The 18,653-nt window shown below is 38.0% G+C and overlaps 1 protein-coding gene across 3 annotated transcripts; it reads left to right on the top strand.

Annotated features, from left to right (window-relative positions):
* The first annotated feature begins 6,417 nt into the window (after window positions 1-6,417).
* Window positions 6,418-16,071, top strand: LOC148838261 (cornifelin homolog B-like). Of its 3 annotated transcripts, none has more exons than XM_088910535.1 (4): window positions 6,418-6,481; window positions 10,008-10,119; window positions 12,737-12,894; window positions 15,361-16,071. In XM_088910535.1, exons 2-4 carry the CDS (start codon window positions 10,014-10,016, stop codon window positions 15,505-15,507), a joined length of 411 nt encoding a protein of 136 aa, XP_088766661.1. In that variant the 5' UTR covers window positions 6,418-6,481; window positions 10,008-10,013; the 3' UTR covers window positions 15,508-16,071. The 3 variants fall into 3 exon arrangements, with proteins under 3 accessions (XP_088766661.1, XP_088766662.1, XP_088766663.1); XM_088910536.1 differs by lacking the exon at window positions 6,418-6,481 and adding an exon at window positions 7,870-8,523; XM_088910537.1 differs by lacking the exon at window positions 6,418-6,481 and adding an exon at window positions 9,179-9,890.
* Window positions 16,072-18,653: the final 2,582 nt, after the last annotated feature.

The raw sequence follows: 18,653 nt of genomic DNA, 5'->3' as shown, positions 1-18,653 counted from the left end.
TTTTTTGTTATCTGTCAGTGATGTATTATACAGACTGTATGTGGTGCATTGCCATGCTGAACAGAGATCATAAAGAAGGTTCAAGAGGGATGACAACAAACAAGTTCAATCAGCCTCAGCTGTCAGTAATTCATAATCAGTACAGACATAATCTCCTCACTTAAACAATATAAATACTACACATGACCCACTTCTCTCCCTCACATTTGTCTCTTCGCATCCCTCCTCTACCTTATCGCCACCTGTGCGGCTGCCCCTTGGTCACTCCTCACTCTGCCTGGGGGTCCCAGCCTCCTCGTCCTGTGGCCAGGAGGTTAGCCCTCAGCCTAGCAGGTTAACATTTTCAAACCATGTGATTGTATTTGGACAAAAATCAATATTTACAAGGTAACTAAGAGACAATGTTGATGTCCTGCTAAGAAATAGAACTTCAGGAAAAAGATATGCACGGACTACTCCTGTGCCAAGAAGTGGATTTATTGCAACACTTGTTTCCAACAGCTATCAGTTCAGAACACAGACGCATGTGACAGTGACCACTAGGGGGAGTCACACTGCCATATATCCACGGAGGAAACGTTGACCATTCAAACATTCACGCACAGTGTACTTTTAAATAGTATGGACGCAATTGTATAGAGAGCACAGAGAAGCAAGGCGCACTCCAGAATTTTATAAAGGGGTACACTAGCTCGTACTGAACAACAGATAGGAAATGCTGATGCCAAACAAAGATACATGCCTACAGAAATTGCTCGGAGTTCATTAAACTTCACCAATACATTTAGAAATTACCTTAAGTAGTTATTAAAACAAACAGCAGTTAGCCAGGCACTGATAAAAAATGAGTAGTAATAACTCTGCTTAGAATCTTTTGTCCAGCACTGTAAAAAAATAACGTGTTTAACAAAGTGTGATAACATTTTGAAAAAAGAAGAGAAATCATTCTAAAAAAAATTCAGAACCTTTTCATTCACTCTGATTCTAGACATATAACAGGTATCATCGAGTTGTTTCAAGATGCTACAAACTTTGGAAACATCAGACTGGCTCAAATAAGACAAGAGCTATTTTACTAGCTGGAATGAACTTACTCAAAGATCAAAACAACTTAAAGCCATTGTGTCTTGGGTTGGATTTCATGTTAGGGTGTCTTCATGTTCATGAAGTGCTCAACAGATGATCCCATGTCCTAACCAGTGTCCAGAGACAGGCTGTCTAGGTTAACAGGTGTCTTCAGATTGTCTCCATGTAGGTCTGCTTTGTATTGGACAGGTGGTCTGTCCTCCAGGCAGACATTACCCCTTGAGCCCAGTGCTGCCAGACACACACTTGTTGTATAGTTAAACAACTATATGTAATATAAAGTCACATACTGTATGCAGTAGTTCACATAGGTAGCTGCGTCAGCATGCGTAGGCTGTAAAGGAACAAGTAAAGGTTTATTCCATGTTGGAAAGAGAAAAAAAGAAACACAATGTTTTGGCTGTGGAGCCTTCCCTAATGTGAATAAGGCTCCACAGCCAAAATGTTGTGTTTCTTTTCAGCATGGAATAAACCTTTTACTTGTTCCTTTTCTGTATACACTATACATTGTATAATAGATGCTATCATAGAGGACATCTCTTTAACAATCATCTGTTTGAAAGTAATTTTGTGTTTCTTTTTTTGTACACACCTACGTCAGGCTGTATGATTTTTTCAATACAGAAGTTGCTTGTGTTTAAAATTTGCATAAGAACTCCTTTGAAACCAGTTGTGCAATATTGAAACTCAGGCTCATTCTTCAGTCATGATGACATGCTTTAGGTATGATCTCAGAAAACCCAAAGAACTGGTCAACCCTGTCCTTAAAACCCACATTCAGAGACAAAATATTCTAGTTCCCTGAAGTTTGTCATCTTAGCTAGAATACAGACTTCATCAAATCTACTTTGGATAAATCTTTTATAAATCTTATCATAAGGGTGCTGACTGGGATTGCCAGTGGGTGAGTGGAATTTAAACCCAGAAAAGTCTCACAAAACACTAATAAGACCCAATTTCATCCTAACTTAATACAGCAAAAACGATATTATAGCTTTAGAACAAACTCAAAGAAGAACACAAGCAATGGCTCCAGGTCTGAGAAGGTTGACATACACTACATTGAAGGAGCTAGAATTAGGCCGACAAAGAAATTGTTTTTAAGGGCCCATTCATGGATGTGGTTCTTAGAATATGAAATACAGGCCAGGGGATTCACTTAAAGCAAGCAGACAGATTTCAGTGAACATGTAAATGAATTGATCCAGACAATGCCATATCAAGACCGAACAGTAATTATCGGACTGGCCGTGGGTCTCTAAAGTTCGTGGGCGTCAATTCCTTTTCCCTGCGATTCCACCCAGTGCCGGATTTCCCCATTAGGCACTGATTCCACTTCAAGACAAAATCAGTTTATTTTACTTATGAAAACGTAAAATTAATCAAGAGTACGAATTTTACGAAAGTTTGCGGCTGGAGAAAAATAATACTTCTGTTGATATTGTAGAACACGGTTCAGAAAAGTTATAGTGTGTGTTGTTTAACAAAACAATACCGAAAAGCAAACTAGAAAAATAATGACTAATTTAGGAAAACACCAACCAATCTGTATCGTCTACATTCAGACGCTCCGGATTTAACGAGTGTCCTTTAAACGCTTATTAACTGCTTCTTGGAACTCGCGGAACAAATCTTCCTCACTAAATCGATTTCACGGTTGGTTTTCTTTTCAAGTACGATGCCTGATCACCGTAATCGATCTATCCTCTCTTCCCGAGAGCGACACTTTTATACTGCACCACTCGATGCAAGACACCTGTGTTTAGTGAAATACCCGCGCGAGTATTTTAGTTCCTGTTTCGCACGGGGATTCCAGGAGAACAATATTGTTGATGTAAGCTACTATGTGAATAAAATCGTATTTTTATTTTTAATAAAAGATTCCATACAAACAATTTTGAATGTCATTAAATCTCACGACCGCCAACATCGAGATCTTTAACATTAAAAATATAATTAAATAAAACAGTCTGACATTCGATATAACCGTTATTTAATAAGCTTAATACGGAAAAAAAATACCGCTCACAAAACTTAGAAATAACTGGCATTTAAAAGGTGTCACTGGGAGTTAAAGGACCGAAGATTGTGCAATCTGGAAGCATCGATTTCCGCACTGCCACTTAGAACTGTCAAACCTGCGCATTTAGTTGAAATTGATAAACATTAGCAATTTGTTTTAAAAAAAAATTCAGTAAAAACTGTGTACTCATCTTACATAAATAAATATGAGGAATTGTTGTTTTTTTTTGGGGGGGGGAATTACACGCTGTGGTTGGTAGTAGACCCAGAACGCACTGTATTTACATGCTTTCTTGCTGCTATCCTGTTTTCCTGTTTTGTCCAGCACTTGGGTTCAATCCATGACTCACGGACCACTGCCTATTTCATCACAAGCAGAGGACTGAACAGTAATGAATACTATCTTGCCTTTGTGAAGTGTAATAGAAGACCCCGTGGAGATGTCACAGTCACCATTTTGCTGCCGATTGCAGAAACCAAGCCAACCAGTAGGATGGTGGAAGTGCGTTGACATAGGGAGGAATCTCCTTTCCCACAAGAATGACTTGGTTGAGGTTGAGGGACAACGTACTGTGCAACAATCCATTGGCAAAGCCCTCGGACCTACTGCAACAGTTTGTTCCTGTAAGCAGATCAAGAAAAGTGGATTTTTTAGGAGCACATACAGCAGTACCAGGACTGGCTATTTATATCATTTATATAATTTATATCAGGGATTGGCTGATTTAATTCTCAATTGCTGGAACCCTACAGGATTTATAGACAGTTTTTCCTTAACAAGCGAATGAAACATGAAAACAGATTATTTGGCTCTTGTGTAAATTAGGACGTTATGAAGATCAGAGGTGCATCAAACCAGGAGAAATGTCAATTCCTTGACGTTTGGTGGTTATACCTAATTTACAGAATCTTCTGGTTTCTTGAAACTACACCTTTCAGTTAATTAATATGACAAATTATGAGCTCATTAGTCAAGATTAATGTTATCTTTAAGCATGATTGAAGCCACCTAGAGTAGTTGGACTATAGATCACTGCTGTACAAAAGGGCTTTTCATCCCTGTTATTGGCCACCTGAGGTTTTGCAGAGTGTAATCAAGATGATAATTCATCTATGAAAGCTGAGAATAAATCTGAGCCTACAGTCACAGTGTTTGCGCACACCACGCCCGCAGGGCAGTATGAAGAAGGAACAAGAAAACTTCCTTCCTCGTCAGGTGGATTATGAGTCCGTTTTTTATTTAATCTTAGTCCAAGTTCCTCATTTGTCGACACTGCAGTTATATAAAAAAAAATTGTGCATCTCACAATTTTTCCCTCCTGGCCTTTACTAGTCATGGCCTCCTACTATTCCCCATCAGTGGATTAACTTCAACACTCTGTTCTTCTCCCCACTGATAGCTGGTGTGTGGTGAGCGTCTTGGTGCACTATGACCTCTGTCATATCATCCAGGTGGAGCTACTGTACCATTGGTGTTGGTGAAGGGGAGCCCCCATTACTTGTAATTTATTATTAATAGTAGCACTATTACTACTAGTAGTATCAGTAATATTATGATAACTATTAGTAGTACTATTAGTAGTAGTATTGTTGAGGGTAGTATTGAGAAGTGAGAAATACTTTTAAAAAGTTGGTTATTCTCAATGGATGTGTTCAGTCTCAAAAGTAGTTGAAAGGCATTTTTTCAAAAATGCAGAAAAGCCACCAAATAAGTAGCAGTATTTATTGTTCAAACACACACTAAAACACTATTTATATCACTTCAAACAATTCAGAATAAATCAAACAGAAACAATATCGCTGGAGTAGAGTTTTTTATTGACCAAATATGGATATAGTTCACATTTGTTTAGTTTATATTCAAATACAGTCTTCATTCTTAAATTGATGAGTTTCTAGAAAATAAATTCTGTTTCTAAAAGGTAACATAACAAGTGAAAGTAGCTAGGAGTATCACATACATGGGCATTTTGAGAAAATAAAATTGAGAATTTTAGGAACAATTCTTTACTTAATAAGCTACAGAATTTGAAGACATGTCTGCCAAATAAAAACAAGTCAGCAAGAAAGATTGGAGAAAGTGTAATTTCATACAAAATTATTAATATGTAATAGTTGTAATGGTTGCTCTTAAAAACAGCATAACCATGAAAGTTATGAACATATGATTAAAGTGCAGTGAACATCAATTGTGCAGAAAGAGGTACAATTTCTCTGCATGTGGTCTATTTATGGGTATTGGGCTCTTTCTTCAATTCTATACGCCACAATCTGCAATGATGAGAAAATTATACTTGGATCTTGAGATTCATAGAGCTGACACATGCATAGCTGTATTCTTATGCTTTAGTTCTTGTAAAGAATCCCTATTATGTGTGTGGTCACATCAAATATAATCATAAAGATCTCAACTTTCCTGTTGCTGTTGAATGGTACTGAAACTATGTGAAAGTTGCATTAAGTCATTTGGTCAGGTGACAGAGCACAGATAGCATGACACAAATGAAATAATACTTAACAAACTGAGCACAAAAGTTCAAACTTGGACATCTGTAGTTGTTAATTCATTTTATTATTTATTTTTTGCAGTTTCCATTTGGATAATGTGTTGTTATAGTATTGTTATAATACTTTGTATTATTTCAATACAAACAGTTTTAATTGTTCCATTTTAGAGAAATAAGGCTTACAATCAAAAAGAGAACAATCCAAGCATTATAATTAAACTAAATTACTGAACTGAGTTTATGAATCAAAAAGTCTCCTTGTCCACTCAGTCCTAGAATGGCATAAATCTTTTCTTCTTTCATCCATCTTCCAATTCAGAATTGTGGGGGTGCTGGAATCTATCCCAGAAAGCAATGGGTGTGAGATAGGATACATCCTGGACAGGACACCAGTCCATCGCAGGGCACTCACAGACACAGACACACACCTACTCCAGGGCCAGTTTTTCCCAGAAGCCAATTAACCTTCCAGTATGCCTTTGGGCTGTGGGAGGAAACCCACATGAACTTCTTCGTTTTGAATACCATTTTCAAACAGTAACATACATTTGGGTACCCAATAACAATTAGGCTCTTTCGCAAAACCTACAGCTATCTTTAGCACTATAAAAAAGTCTTCTAAGAACTCTGTTGAACCTTCACCTTCCCCCTTCAGTGATGAATAACAAAAGACATGCTGTCAGTGGCTATCAGAATGTCGTGAGAGAAAATCAGGTTAAGCTTGCATGACTGGTTATAAGAATGCATTGCTGGACCAAAGATGAGCTTCCATTTATATTCCAGACAATTTCCTTGTCGGTCTTAAAACAGCTGGATTAATCATCTGAGCACACTACTGCCGAGATCTTGCTAGGATCAGTAAACAGGTAAGATAGCATGGAACCACTATCTTTTAAAGATCATTTATTTTTCTCCAGAGAGTATATGTATTCATGTGACATTTCTTGTTTTTGAAGAAAAACGAACCTGTATTCGTATCATTTAATAATTAATACACTATTGTGCTGTCTTGGACTTTTAGCACTATTCTACTAATTTTTGTCAGTGTTTTTTTTTTTCCTTTCTTACACAAAACACATCTAATGGTGATGTGCTCCTGAAATTTTCTTTCATTTTGTTTTAAACTAAGTTACATGTATTTTTTACTTTTAAACTAAGTGAATCCTGATAGATCTGAGGACCTTTATAATAAAAGCTTCAAGAATATGTCAAGAGGAAAATCTGGAAATGAATAAGATCTGATTAGTGGGTGTTATGGATTAGCCAGTACAACACTTGAGCTGTTATGATAATGAAATTCTGATCAATGAGAATTAGAGGTGCTACAGTATATGAGAATCTGAGCTGTATTAAGAGCAGTCATAATTATTTTTTAGTAGCAAACACTATAGGAGACTTTGAGTACATTGTTATTACTGTTGATATACATATATTGTAAGTCTGTGGGTTTAAGATGTCTACACGTATGAGTCTATGGATTTCAATGTATTAGGAGAAAGAGAAGCCACTAAGTTCAAATGGAAAGGTAAAGTGTAGAAACAGAAATATTGAATATGTGTATAACAATGATGGGGGATTTGATCTACTTGAGTTAAAATTGCCATTCTTTTATCAGGTAACAGACCTCAAATGTTCCATTTTACCATCTTTTTGTTTAATGTTTCAGCACTGTTTAGTTTAAATAAGTTAAATTAAGTAAGTTAATGTTATTCAAATATTGTGTTCAAAACTAGATATTACTGGGTGACATCACATTACATCGCTGCCTTGCATGTCTTGGGCACTGCATTTGGTGCATGCCTGGGGCACCTTCTGTGTGGAGTTTAACATATGTTTTTCCATAGTTATATGGGTCTTATGGTCTCTAATACCCTATGTGTGTGCTGGAGTCCTGTCATGGACTGGCATCCAACAAAGGATTGTATCCTGTCTTGCATCCTTTGTCTGCTGTTTTTTGCAACAGTACTGTAGGTGTTTGTTGCAGTAGATGGATGGATATTATTTGGGATTACATGACCTGCATGTTGTGATGAGATTAGATGTATAGGGACCAAACCCCTTTTTATTGCTTGTTTGGCAAATCAGACTGATTGGATATGGAATTCTGAGTTTGCCCACAAGGAGACACTGGATCACTATAATAGTACTTTTTACTTCAGGATTTCCGTATAGGAAAGCACAGAAAACTGCTATACTAGAATTTCACTAAAACTTACAGGTGCTTATTCCCTTTGCCTGTAACCAATACTCAGTTGTGCACTTATGATCCACAATGCTGAAGATTTGTTAGAAGAGAAAAGAGACAAGGAACTGTGCTGACAGGTTGCCTAAACAGCATTGACTCTCCGCAGAACTTGACATATCTAGCCTTGAATTCAGACTTCAAGTCAGAGCTAATGAACAATGTTGACAACTAAATGGCAAAAGTGCTGTTTACTGTAGCTGGCCAGCAAAAACCAAGAAAATAGAGGCACTTCTTTACTCAAAGGGTTTTGAGAGTATGAAATAAGATGCTCAGCCATATTTTTTAATTCGATATCCTAATTTCCTGCCTACTGTTTTGTTTTTGTTTTGTAGCATACCTTAACTTTGTGCTTGGTTTAAGCCCCAGGTTTATGTGAGGTAGCAGGGACAAGAACTGAGTTAGCCTTTTCTCCAGCTTCTTCCCCAGCTAAGAAAAAGCTTAATAAGGCTGATTCTGGACTGGCAAAGATGGCCGCTTTGCTAGAGAAGGCGGTGGTCAGCAGGCGTGGCTTGTGAAAACTGAGATCGTGGAGCTGACCAGCCGGAATGCTGAGAAATTTCCACACTCAGATAATAGGTAGCCATTGGGTAGTCTTTACTGCATGATGTCTCAGGAGAATTCCAGGCACAAAATAAAATTCTGAACACTCATGCAGAGAAGCTGGTATGTCTTGAATGTTAAGAGGCCAAGAGAACCCAACATGATATGTGAAGATGACTCTTCTGGAGGTCCAGACAAGCGCAGGGTGTTTATTTTTAGATTCTCTTCCAAACAATCTGGCCCTCTTCACTCAACTGAGTGATCTGCTACAGTATGTGATCTGATGAGAATACAATCCAGAGATGGATCTTGTCAGGAGTGAGGAGATCACTAAAGAAGGCTGATGTCTAGGTTTTTCTGCTGTACCGTCTGTTCTCAACGCAGCAGAACAGCATCTGCTCATTAGAACTGAAGCAATAGCTAATTCCGGTTCTGCAGAAATAAGGATAACTTCAATTTATTCCTCTTTCCCTTTTAAGGAGACTGTATGTGACTTTTAATGCATGGATTGTGCGAGTCTGAAAATTTGGTATTGTGGTAGTTGTTGAAAACAAAACTCTAATTGATTTTAACTTCTGTTCATTTATTTCTTTACCTATGGAGTGATGCTTCTTGGATTGTTGGATTTTCTTTTTCTGTTTTCTGTTACTGATCTGGTCTGTGATTTACAAAAAAGACAATGAATAAAACTTGGTACTCAAAAATGTACCTATTATTTAATTTGTATATTCACATGGGTTTCTGTTGGGTGCCTTGGAATCCTCTGGCAAAGTTAATTAGTGTCTCTAAATTGTCTCTTTGTCATAGTGTGTGTCCTAAGCTATGCTATCTAAAATGTAATTTAGTTACTATGCTTCCAGAACACTTGTCATCATTAACTGACTTTCTGATAATGGTTCGGAAAGGAATGGATAATTATTCATTTGGGTGACACATTTATCCACAGTGCCTTACATTTGTACCCCTTTGAGTATAAAGGGCATTTTATGGGGTGAACTGAATTCATACGTGCAGGTCATAACAGCACTGTCTGGCTTCAGAATCCAACCATGGAAAACTCCATGGAAACATGGAGTATTCTGAAAGGGGTAAATAAAGTCTAAAAATTTGCTTCAAAATCTAGTAGGTGGAGCTGATTTTTGATAACAGCTTATTAAAATTATAGCTTAATAGGAATTATTGATGATTACAGTAACAAAAGACTAATCCTGGTGACTCTTCAGAACACTCTGTTTAATGTTTTGGGATAGATTCACCAAAGAAAAGGATGAAAAAAACATTTAAAACAAAAGACTTTGATTAACAGAGGAGGAGGTCAAAGTCTAATGTCATACTTTCTCTCTCACGTTTAAAGACTTCCTTTTTAAATCTTTTCTAGCTCACCTCCCTCCACCCCAGATTCACCATTGCAGCTGCCTCCTTGGTTCATTCCTTATAAGTGATCTTCAGCCAGTGCTGTCATTTTCTCAATTAGGAGAGTTAACACTAAAGTACTAAGTACATTATTACTTTATATTCATTACGTCATTTTGTCATTGTTAAAATTTGAACAAACTACTGAAATTTGTTATGGTGGGAACTGCTAATTCCTTCCCTTTTCCCCCAAGGTTAGAATGGCAACAAAGCTTGTTATCCAGCAGCCCCAGCCAGTGAAGTCTGCCATTGAGTCAGACCAGTGGAGCACAGGGATCTGCGACTGCTGTGAGGACTTGGGCGAGTGTGAGTGCCTCCCTCCTGCCTGACTAATGTCATGTCATGTCATGAGCATCTGCCCATCTGCTGTAATCTAAGCAGTTGTTGTCAGAGAAGATTGCATAGTTGAGATGTCTAGAAGACTATACAACAGGGTCTCGACATTCACAAGGTTTCAGTGCAGAACAGTCAAATTCACATCCCTTTACCGTCACATAATATACATGGGCTTTAAATAAAATACTAAAGCATGGGCTTCATTAAAATAACAATGATAAGCTAATCAGTAATCACAAAGTTATAGTGATCAGCTACAATAAACAACATGAATCCCTCCTCTGTGTCCAGGGGATGCCCACACTTTCTCTTTCTGCCTTTAAAGCTAATACCCTGCTCTGTGATTAGCACACCCCGCTCTATTGAAAAGGGCAATAAAACAGTGAGCCTGTAAATCCAGCTTTTGTCTCAGTTTTATCCCGCTCTGCTCTTCTTCCATACAAAATCCCGTCAGCCAGACCAAATTGCAACTAAGCAAATTTATGATAAATTAGCAAGTGTCCAGACCACCCTCCTGTGTATACAAGGGATCATGGGTTAATAAGGTAATTAGAGAGATCAGGGCAAATCTGTGCACTTATCCTGTATGATCTATCTAATAACAATATTAACCCACAACCCACTGATGTACTGTATACTTTTCTAGATGCCCCAATGTCTCTCACAATGACTGCTGTCTTGTCATGCCATCTTTTCTCTAAGTGTCTGACCATTTCTAACAGTGAAGAGACCCAGTTTAGATGCATAAAAAAGCTGAATCCTCCCTTAATTTCCTTTCAAGCTTCTGTTTCGATCAAGTGTGCTGCTCAAACATCTTAACATATCTGAATCAGTAACCTGACTAATGGAGAAGCGTGTCCTTATTTAATTCCTAAATTGTGTACACACACTCTTCATAGTAGGCTGTTAGACTCACCAAATGAAAAAAATAACTTCTTGTTATATCTAAGTGACTCCTGTGCACAGACATATAAAAAGTATCAAAGGAAATCACCTCCTCCTGCACAATTAGTTCCACTATTAGCAACAACTATTAGAACACATTATTAGCAACAACTATTAGAACACATTATTAAAACATCCATTCAAACATTTTCTAACCGCTTCTTCCAATTCAGGATCGCAGAGGGGCCCAAGTGTATCCCAGCAAGTGACAGGCACAAGGTGGGGTACACCCTGGACTGGATGCCATTCCTTCGCACAGCAGACACACAGACACTTACACACACCAGGGTCAATTTTCCCAGAAGCCAATTAAATTACGTACCAGTATGTTTGTGGACTGTGGGAGGAAATCTGAGCACCCTGAGTAAACCGAGCAAACATATACAAACTCCATGCAGATAGCACCCCAGAATTGTTCCAGAATTGGACCCAGGGCCTCAATGCTGCAAGGCAGCACTTCTAGCCACTGTGCCAATGTGCCACCCCTAATTTAACCTTTTCCATCCACTTACATCTTAGAAGATTAGCAATATCTGGGACAAAACTTAGCTTTAATGCATCTAATTGTGGCAGGTCTTTTTAACTGTCCTACCTAGACTGAAGTGATTGGTTCAATTTACTCCCCTGTGTCAGGAATAATCTTGGGGCACCAGCTGAAGTCTACTGCAATTAGTTTAATAGTTTTAGTTGGCACCTCAGCACAGTCTTGTAGATGGTGATTTGGAGTAATTGGGACTAACTAGCAAACTAAAGGATCGCCCTCACACAGTCTGAGACATTTTTCTTGTTCAAGGTGAGCCATTCATTCCAGGAAACATTGTCACAGCTCTGCAAACTTTATTTTTACACCACCATATTCCACTTGAAATGATAAGATAAAATGATAAAAATAGACAGGCGCTGTAAATTTAAAGAATGCGGTCAAACATAACATTCCATTGTACGTCATTGTTAGATAAAGTCTTCCTGCTTCAAACACTGGCGCTTAGGAGTGGGATAGCTACAGAAAGTTGAAAAAAGATTTTCTGTCTTTCTGCTGCTAGCTGTTAACTTTTAAAATGTTCCTTTTATTGAGTTAGGTGAGAGAGCATTTTGTGTGATCATATTATCAGACTATACTTAAACACTTCAAAAAGAAATACTTAATAGAGAAATCAGTATCCAGACCTGGGGTGATACTTGTGTGGAATTTGTATGTTCTCCCTATGTTCACATGGTTTCCTCTGGGTGCTCCAGTTTCATCACGTAGTCCAAAGAAATACTGGTAGGCTAATTGGCTTCGGTGAAGACCAACCATGGTGTGAGTGTGTGTGTGCCCTGTGATGGACTAGTGTCCTGTCCAGGGTGTCTCCTGCCTTATGCCTGTTACTGTTGCTTGCTGGAATAGGCTCTGGCTCCCCTATGCTTCCAACTCTGAACTGGAAGAAGTAGTTTAGAAAATGGATGGATGATTAATTATAATTGTGCTCTCACTAGCAGTGGCCACTCCCTGGTTCTCGTTTATATGGCTGCTCCTTTTTTTCAAAACAACTTATATTCTGTACTGTACCCATGTACAGTGTAGAGGTGGTCTAGCTGGTGACCCAGGGCTTCTCAAGAATCAGTAATAAAAGTTGCCTCAAAAGCATTTCTCTTGCTTCAGGCTGCTGTGGCTTCTGGTGTTTCCCCTGTTATGCCTGTAAGACAGCCAGGGACTTCGGAGAATGCCTGTGTCTGCCTCTGCTGGATGCCTTCAATGGCGTAATTCCGGCAGTATCTCTATCCATGCGGGTCGCGGTCCGGGAACGCTACGGAATTAAGGTAAGGGCACTTCAGCTTCAGATGGATGGGGCTGACCTTGAGGAAGAGTTAGTGTAGTCTTCATGGAGATGAAGTGACTTGGAAGGAACACTCTTGACATAGGCACAGAGAGGTGAGAGGAAAGTGTAGGCCTCACGGAGGAAATTATTGCCAACCCTCCATACCTGAGAGAGCACCAAGCAGAAAAAGTAAGAGTTGTAAGTGAAGAGAAAATGGGACTGTGACAGGAAAATATAAGGCACCACATCGGTATTTTTGTGGACAAAAGTCAAAGAGAGGCACTGCTTTTTTTATTCCTTGAACATCGAATCTCATGAAAAGACTTTTGTTGGCTCTTTGTCTTTGGACTGTCCATCGATTCTCTTTTGTGTTTGGCTCTGTCTGTCTCTCCGTGCACTCTCACCTGATGAGAAGGAGCACACATTTGAATAATCAGGAGCTGTTGAAGAGCAATAGCTTACTCCCGACAGGTGACTGGCCCAGCTGACTGTCTGTACAGGGACAATCTGCAAAACAATCATTTCAGGCTGCTTTGAAAAATGTTGGTGCCTGCCTGTTCTTTGATGGACTCAAATCAAAGGGAACTCTGCTGATCTGATGAAAATCCTTGTTTTGAGGTATCTCTGTGGGAATTAATAGGGCTCCTACAAGTTATCTAGCATGTCTGTAACAGGCTGGACTAACAGCAAGACCATAAGTAGGAAGAAAGATGTTGAGTCTTTACAGTGCTGCCTTCTTTGAACACTGCTATTTAAAAGGTATCAAGTATCAACACACCCTGCCACTGAAGTTGAATGGAAGATGATTCTCCTTTCAGAAAGCTGTCAGCTTTATGCTGATCACTAGATCGAGGGCAACCTGTGGTTTACTGAATTTCCCACATGATTCTCTTTTGCTCCTCACATGGGCTAGGGAACAATTCTGTTGTAAAGTCTTATTTAGCAAGAAGAGTTTTGGAGGCCCTCTGGTGCCTTTAGGTAGAATTACATCCTAAACCTTATCTCGTCCCAAGAGCTACAGAAGGAGTTGAAGCAAAACAATAATGTAAAGGATTTCTTCAGTACTGGCAATTTCAAATATAATATATGATTATTAATAGATGGTTTTAAAGAAATAGTAAACATTACATTATAATTTCACACAGGACTTTGTGTAAGATACTGTACACTGTACAGTTATTTTCAAGGCAAGATTGGAGCACTTCAAATGTAATAGCAATTTATCAAATAAAAAGGGTTAATTTTAGACCCATTGTTTTGATTTAGCATTGCATGTTTGTGTGGGTCTTCTGCTTTTTGTTTCTTAATGGCAATTGATTTATGGATTTTATCTAATTTTCGAGTCGAGGTCAATCTTTCTAAAATGTTAATAACGCTAAAAAAATTCAAAGAGATTTAGAACTGATATCAACCCTGTACCAATTTCATAATTTGACTCATTCAAGTTCATTGACTAAAACCAATTGGACATACTGTGGGTCTAGGACGTGACATAGTCTCTACACTGTGTAGCTGTGTCCATTTTGTGTTGGAAGGAGTTGGAACTACATTTCTCAATGGGCCATGGAAAAATTAAGGCAAATTGTAGGGTTTTCCTGCATTCATGGAGCTATGTGAATATTATTCTGAACAGTAAAGACAGGAAAATGTTTTAAGTTTTACTTGGATTAATTAGGGTTTGGGGAAAATGTGTACTTAGTCCTCCAAAAGAAGGAGTATTTTATGTTCCCTTATTTCTTATTTTCCTTTATTCTTTATTTTTCTTTCCTAATGTCTCCACAATCTCCATTGTGCACAAAAAGCCCAGCTGTGGTGACCAGTTCACCCAAGGTGTCACTCAGTTGACCATCTAGTAAAAATTCTTTATTCTGATCAAACTTTTTTATTCAGAGTTGAGGAGAGACTGCACACATTTTTGTATGCTGAAACCATTGAAGCAATACACTAGATTTAGTATATTTTGAAACGTAAGACTGGGTGCAGGAACAGGTTCACAAAACCAATTAAAGATGTCATTTAGCACCTGTGATTAACTGCTCAGCTGGAATGGACGCCATGAGACACACAAATCCCCAAGGACAGGGGCTGGGAACCCTTAATCTAGGAGGTTTTGAAATGTTGCACTCTTAAAAAGAATGATGGGTTGATAGGCTGAACCTCAGTGCAATATAAAATGTACACAATCAGAAATGTACTGTGTGTAATGCCCACACATTGCCCATGAATTTCAGTGATTTGGTGGCATGTGAATAAAATAAGATCCCTGATATGGAGGTCCCAGAGACAGCTGCAAGAAAATGCTCCATTTACATGATCTGTAATTTTTTTAAACAAAAATCCAATTTATCGACAGTAAAATATCAGACGCAAACCAACTTTCATGCGCAAACATCTATGATTTTACCAGGGGTTAAAGCACTGTTGAAAATACATTTACTGTAACCATCTTTTCATTCTTTCTTTGCAGGGTAGCATTTGCAAGGATTGTCTATACTCCTCGTTCTGCATCTGCTGTTCCTGGTGCCAGATAGCCAGAGAGATGAAAGCACGAACCCAAAATGTCACTTTAATTAATGCTAAGCCGGTCTCTCTTGTCACATCCCACTTGGCATGACCAGAAGACCATGCCAGCCTTCATCTTGACCAGGACAGTCTTCATCTTCTCCTTCTGTTGCACAGAAAACTGGAAGACCAGAAAAGGTTGAAAGTTTTTTTTTGTCAACTTCTGAACACGTATGAAACAGTAATGTCCCCGAAGAAGGACTTGGGAGCGCAACAGACAAATCACACAATCTTGTAAATGAAAGAAAAAGTGATGATTTAATTTGTGCTGCAAAGGAAAAACAAACCTGAGCTTGTCAAATAACCTTATTAACAATTGGAATTAACTTGACCACAATCCCTTTTCGATTTTCCCTGGAAACAGGAATTCTGGATACACAGACCTATTTAGTAAGAATGTAAAAGAACCTTTTTAAAGCTCTTGCTTCATATCTCAGAAAAGCATAATAGCCAGTTATGTTTTTATATTAACAAGTACAATGTGAAGAAATGCATTATCAGATGTTTTGGGGGTAAATGTGAAACAAATTGCCATTGGATTGCAGTCTGATTTACTAACTACTTCAGTTTGTACTATGCTGCTGTTAAAACTGTATTAAAAAAGTACTCTTAACTATTGCCTAGTTTATCTAAAGACTGATTTCTTCCATCAGCCTTGATTGTCACACATTATTTTTATATGAGACAGAATAACGTTGGCCTAAATGGTTTGAAATATACTGCAAGAGAAAAAGTAGAAGTTCTTGCTTTTGAAGTAGAAAGCTCATTGTTATTTTTTCCTGTAATTTCCAAAAGAGAACTTAAAGACATGGTCCCACAGAGGTTAGCATTGATGTCTCACGCTGTTAGGGTCCTGGTTTCAATACCAGACCTGGATGTGCTATCAGTGTGAAGTCTGTAAAGAAAACTGGCCTCTGGGAAAACTGACCTAGGTATGAATGCCTGCATGTTTATGTCTGAGTTTGTGTGTACGCCCTACAATGGACTGGTGTCCTGACCAGGGTGAACCCCCTTCCAAATGTGCTTGTTGGTTCCCAGGATAGGCTCCAGGTATTGGACAAAGCACCAAGAAAATGGAAGAATGGTGAAATTCTAAGAATGACGAAATGACCTAATGAATCTAAAGGGAAAGAATACTTCATACTTTGCTGAAAATGCACGGATTCTAAAGCAGTCTAAGATCCAAAACTAGGTTTAATATTGTGACTGAAAAAAGCTCCCATAATTTTAAATGATTTTAAATATCAAATTATCTGACAATGCTGTCTTTTGACTGGGTTTCAGGAAACGTGCAACGCTAAAGCATCCAACATTCACAAACGCATGCAAATCTGATTCCCTACCATAACATCTTTGCATAAACCTTTGGCAGTTCCTTGCAACATCACACACTTTATTTACATGCAGTATGTGGATGCTGCACATTGGTGGTGGTGGAGGGGAGTCCCCATTACCTGTAAAGCGCTTTGAGTGGAATGTCCGCTATATAAGTGTAAGCAATTATTAATAATTATAATTAATAAACCCAAAGTTGGTAAAAGCTGAGACAGTTGTAACATACAAATAGCCATTCTCTTTCCAAGTGCCAGGAATCATGAGGTAAGTCAGATTCCTATTTTATTGCAAGAAGCTGGAGGTTTTAATAAATGACTCCTTGTTACCTCCTTTCCTTTGATATGAAACGATGTGGAGAACGACAATTCACCAAGCAAATGAAGCATACAGGCACAGCTGACACCTAATTGTTGTGTGCAAAACATTTCATCACCAGGAAAACAATTCCACACTGCTTAAATACCACACTGTTTTTCCTTTTAAATATTTAGTGACTAAATATTTAAAATGATAAAAAAACAATCTGGCCTATTTAGTTTCATTTTTAATTTCTGAAATGAATGCATGACCCAAGCACCGTGCCATAATTTCCTATTCAAATGAACAGATATCAAAATGTCTTTCCGAGTACCACATCTTAGTGAATGGCTTCTCTGTGTAGATTACTTTGAAAGAGAAAAAATAGAATATTGTCTATCTCAGATGTAGATTGGCATTTGTTATTTTTAAACCCTGCTGTCTGGCTACTAGCCTAGGGCAAAGATAAAGCCTGGGTATCTCTATTACTCTCAGGGCACCGAAGCTGAATGTGATGAGTACCCTGTTGTATGTCCCCAATTTGGAGTTTGTAAATTGCAATTTAGTTCAATAGATAGCTCCTAGCGACCAGCTTTGCAGTTTAAAGAATGAAGATAGTATTGCCCAGCAATAAGAAGATACTGTAGTTGTAATAAAGACTTCAGTGTTAGTACTTCACTTACATCTTCCATACCATATGGGGTAAGAAAAGAAAAGTCTAAAAGAATGTTTGATTGTATAGTTAAAAGCATAGAATTCAAATAAAAGGATTTTCTTTTACACTAATGCACTACTAATATCGATTTTAGGATATTGTGTACAATAATAGTCCCCATGTTGCATGAAGATATTACAGCACTTGACTCCAAATTTCCAAACCGTGGGATCGAAAGACATTTTGTACGCTGAAATCTTAAAATACCTGAACCCTTATTGTCCTGAACAGAGAAGGCTATGAAGGGACCTGATTCAAGTATTCAAAATCTTCAGTGGCACCGATAAATTCAACCCAGCAGACTTCTGCAGAGTCAAGTATGAACCAAGGGACACTAATATACTGTATGATAGTGTATTGAATTCTCTTAGTATTCAACCAAGTATTAGTTATTTGGAAACCTGAATCCTTCAAATTTTAATTTCATTCATATAAAGCTTCCCCAATTTAACAGAAAAACATACTGTATTAAATGGAGATAAGAGCAAACCATACTCTCCTTTAATGTGATTGGACAGGCACTACAAATACAGGTGGCCAAAACAGTTTCCTTGTACCTCTTCAAGTAAAAGGGCTCTGCTTCTGTTAGTCAGTGTCAGTTTTCTCTTCCCTTTATTTCTATCCAATCAACTCCACTTTCAAATTGGACCAGCAGCAGGTAAGACAAAACAGCTTTAGTGAGCTCAGTTTTTATAAACATCCTTTTGTTAAAAATTCAAATTAATCAATTTTTTTCTTTTTCATTTTAGTTGCTGCTTTTAAAAAATCTAAATATTTGAATTATTCGTGAATCATATTATTGAGGGTTAGCAAATACAAGGCAACAGGAATGCAACACTAAATAATAAATT

The sequence above is a fragment of the Atractosteus spatula genome, chromosome 3 (assembly GCF_055471065.1).
Source record: "Atractosteus spatula isolate fAtrSpa1 chromosome 3, fAtrSpa1.hap1, whole genome shotgun sequence".
Classification (NCBI taxonomy): Eukaryota; Metazoa; Chordata; class Actinopteri; order Semionotiformes; family Lepisosteidae; genus Atractosteus; species Atractosteus spatula.
The sequence above is the reverse complement of the archived record's forward strand: the minus strand, read 5'-3'. Positions and strand labels throughout refer to the sequence as shown.

Excerpts from the sequence above, each read along its gene's own strand:
- LOC148838261 (XM_088910535.1), top strand. The coding sequence starts at position 10,014 with ATGGCAACAAAGCTTGTTATCCAGCAGCCCCAGCCAGTGAAGTCTGCC. Across the intron at positions 10,120-12,736 it reads CTGTGAGGACTTGGGCGAGT|GCTGCTGTGGCTTCTGGTGT; the intron begins GTGAGTGCCTCC and ends CTCTTGCTTCAG. Across the intron at positions 12,895-15,360 it reads GGGAACGCTACGGAATTAAG|GGTAGCATTTGCAAGGATTG; the intron begins GTAAGGGCACTT and ends CTTTCTTTGCAG.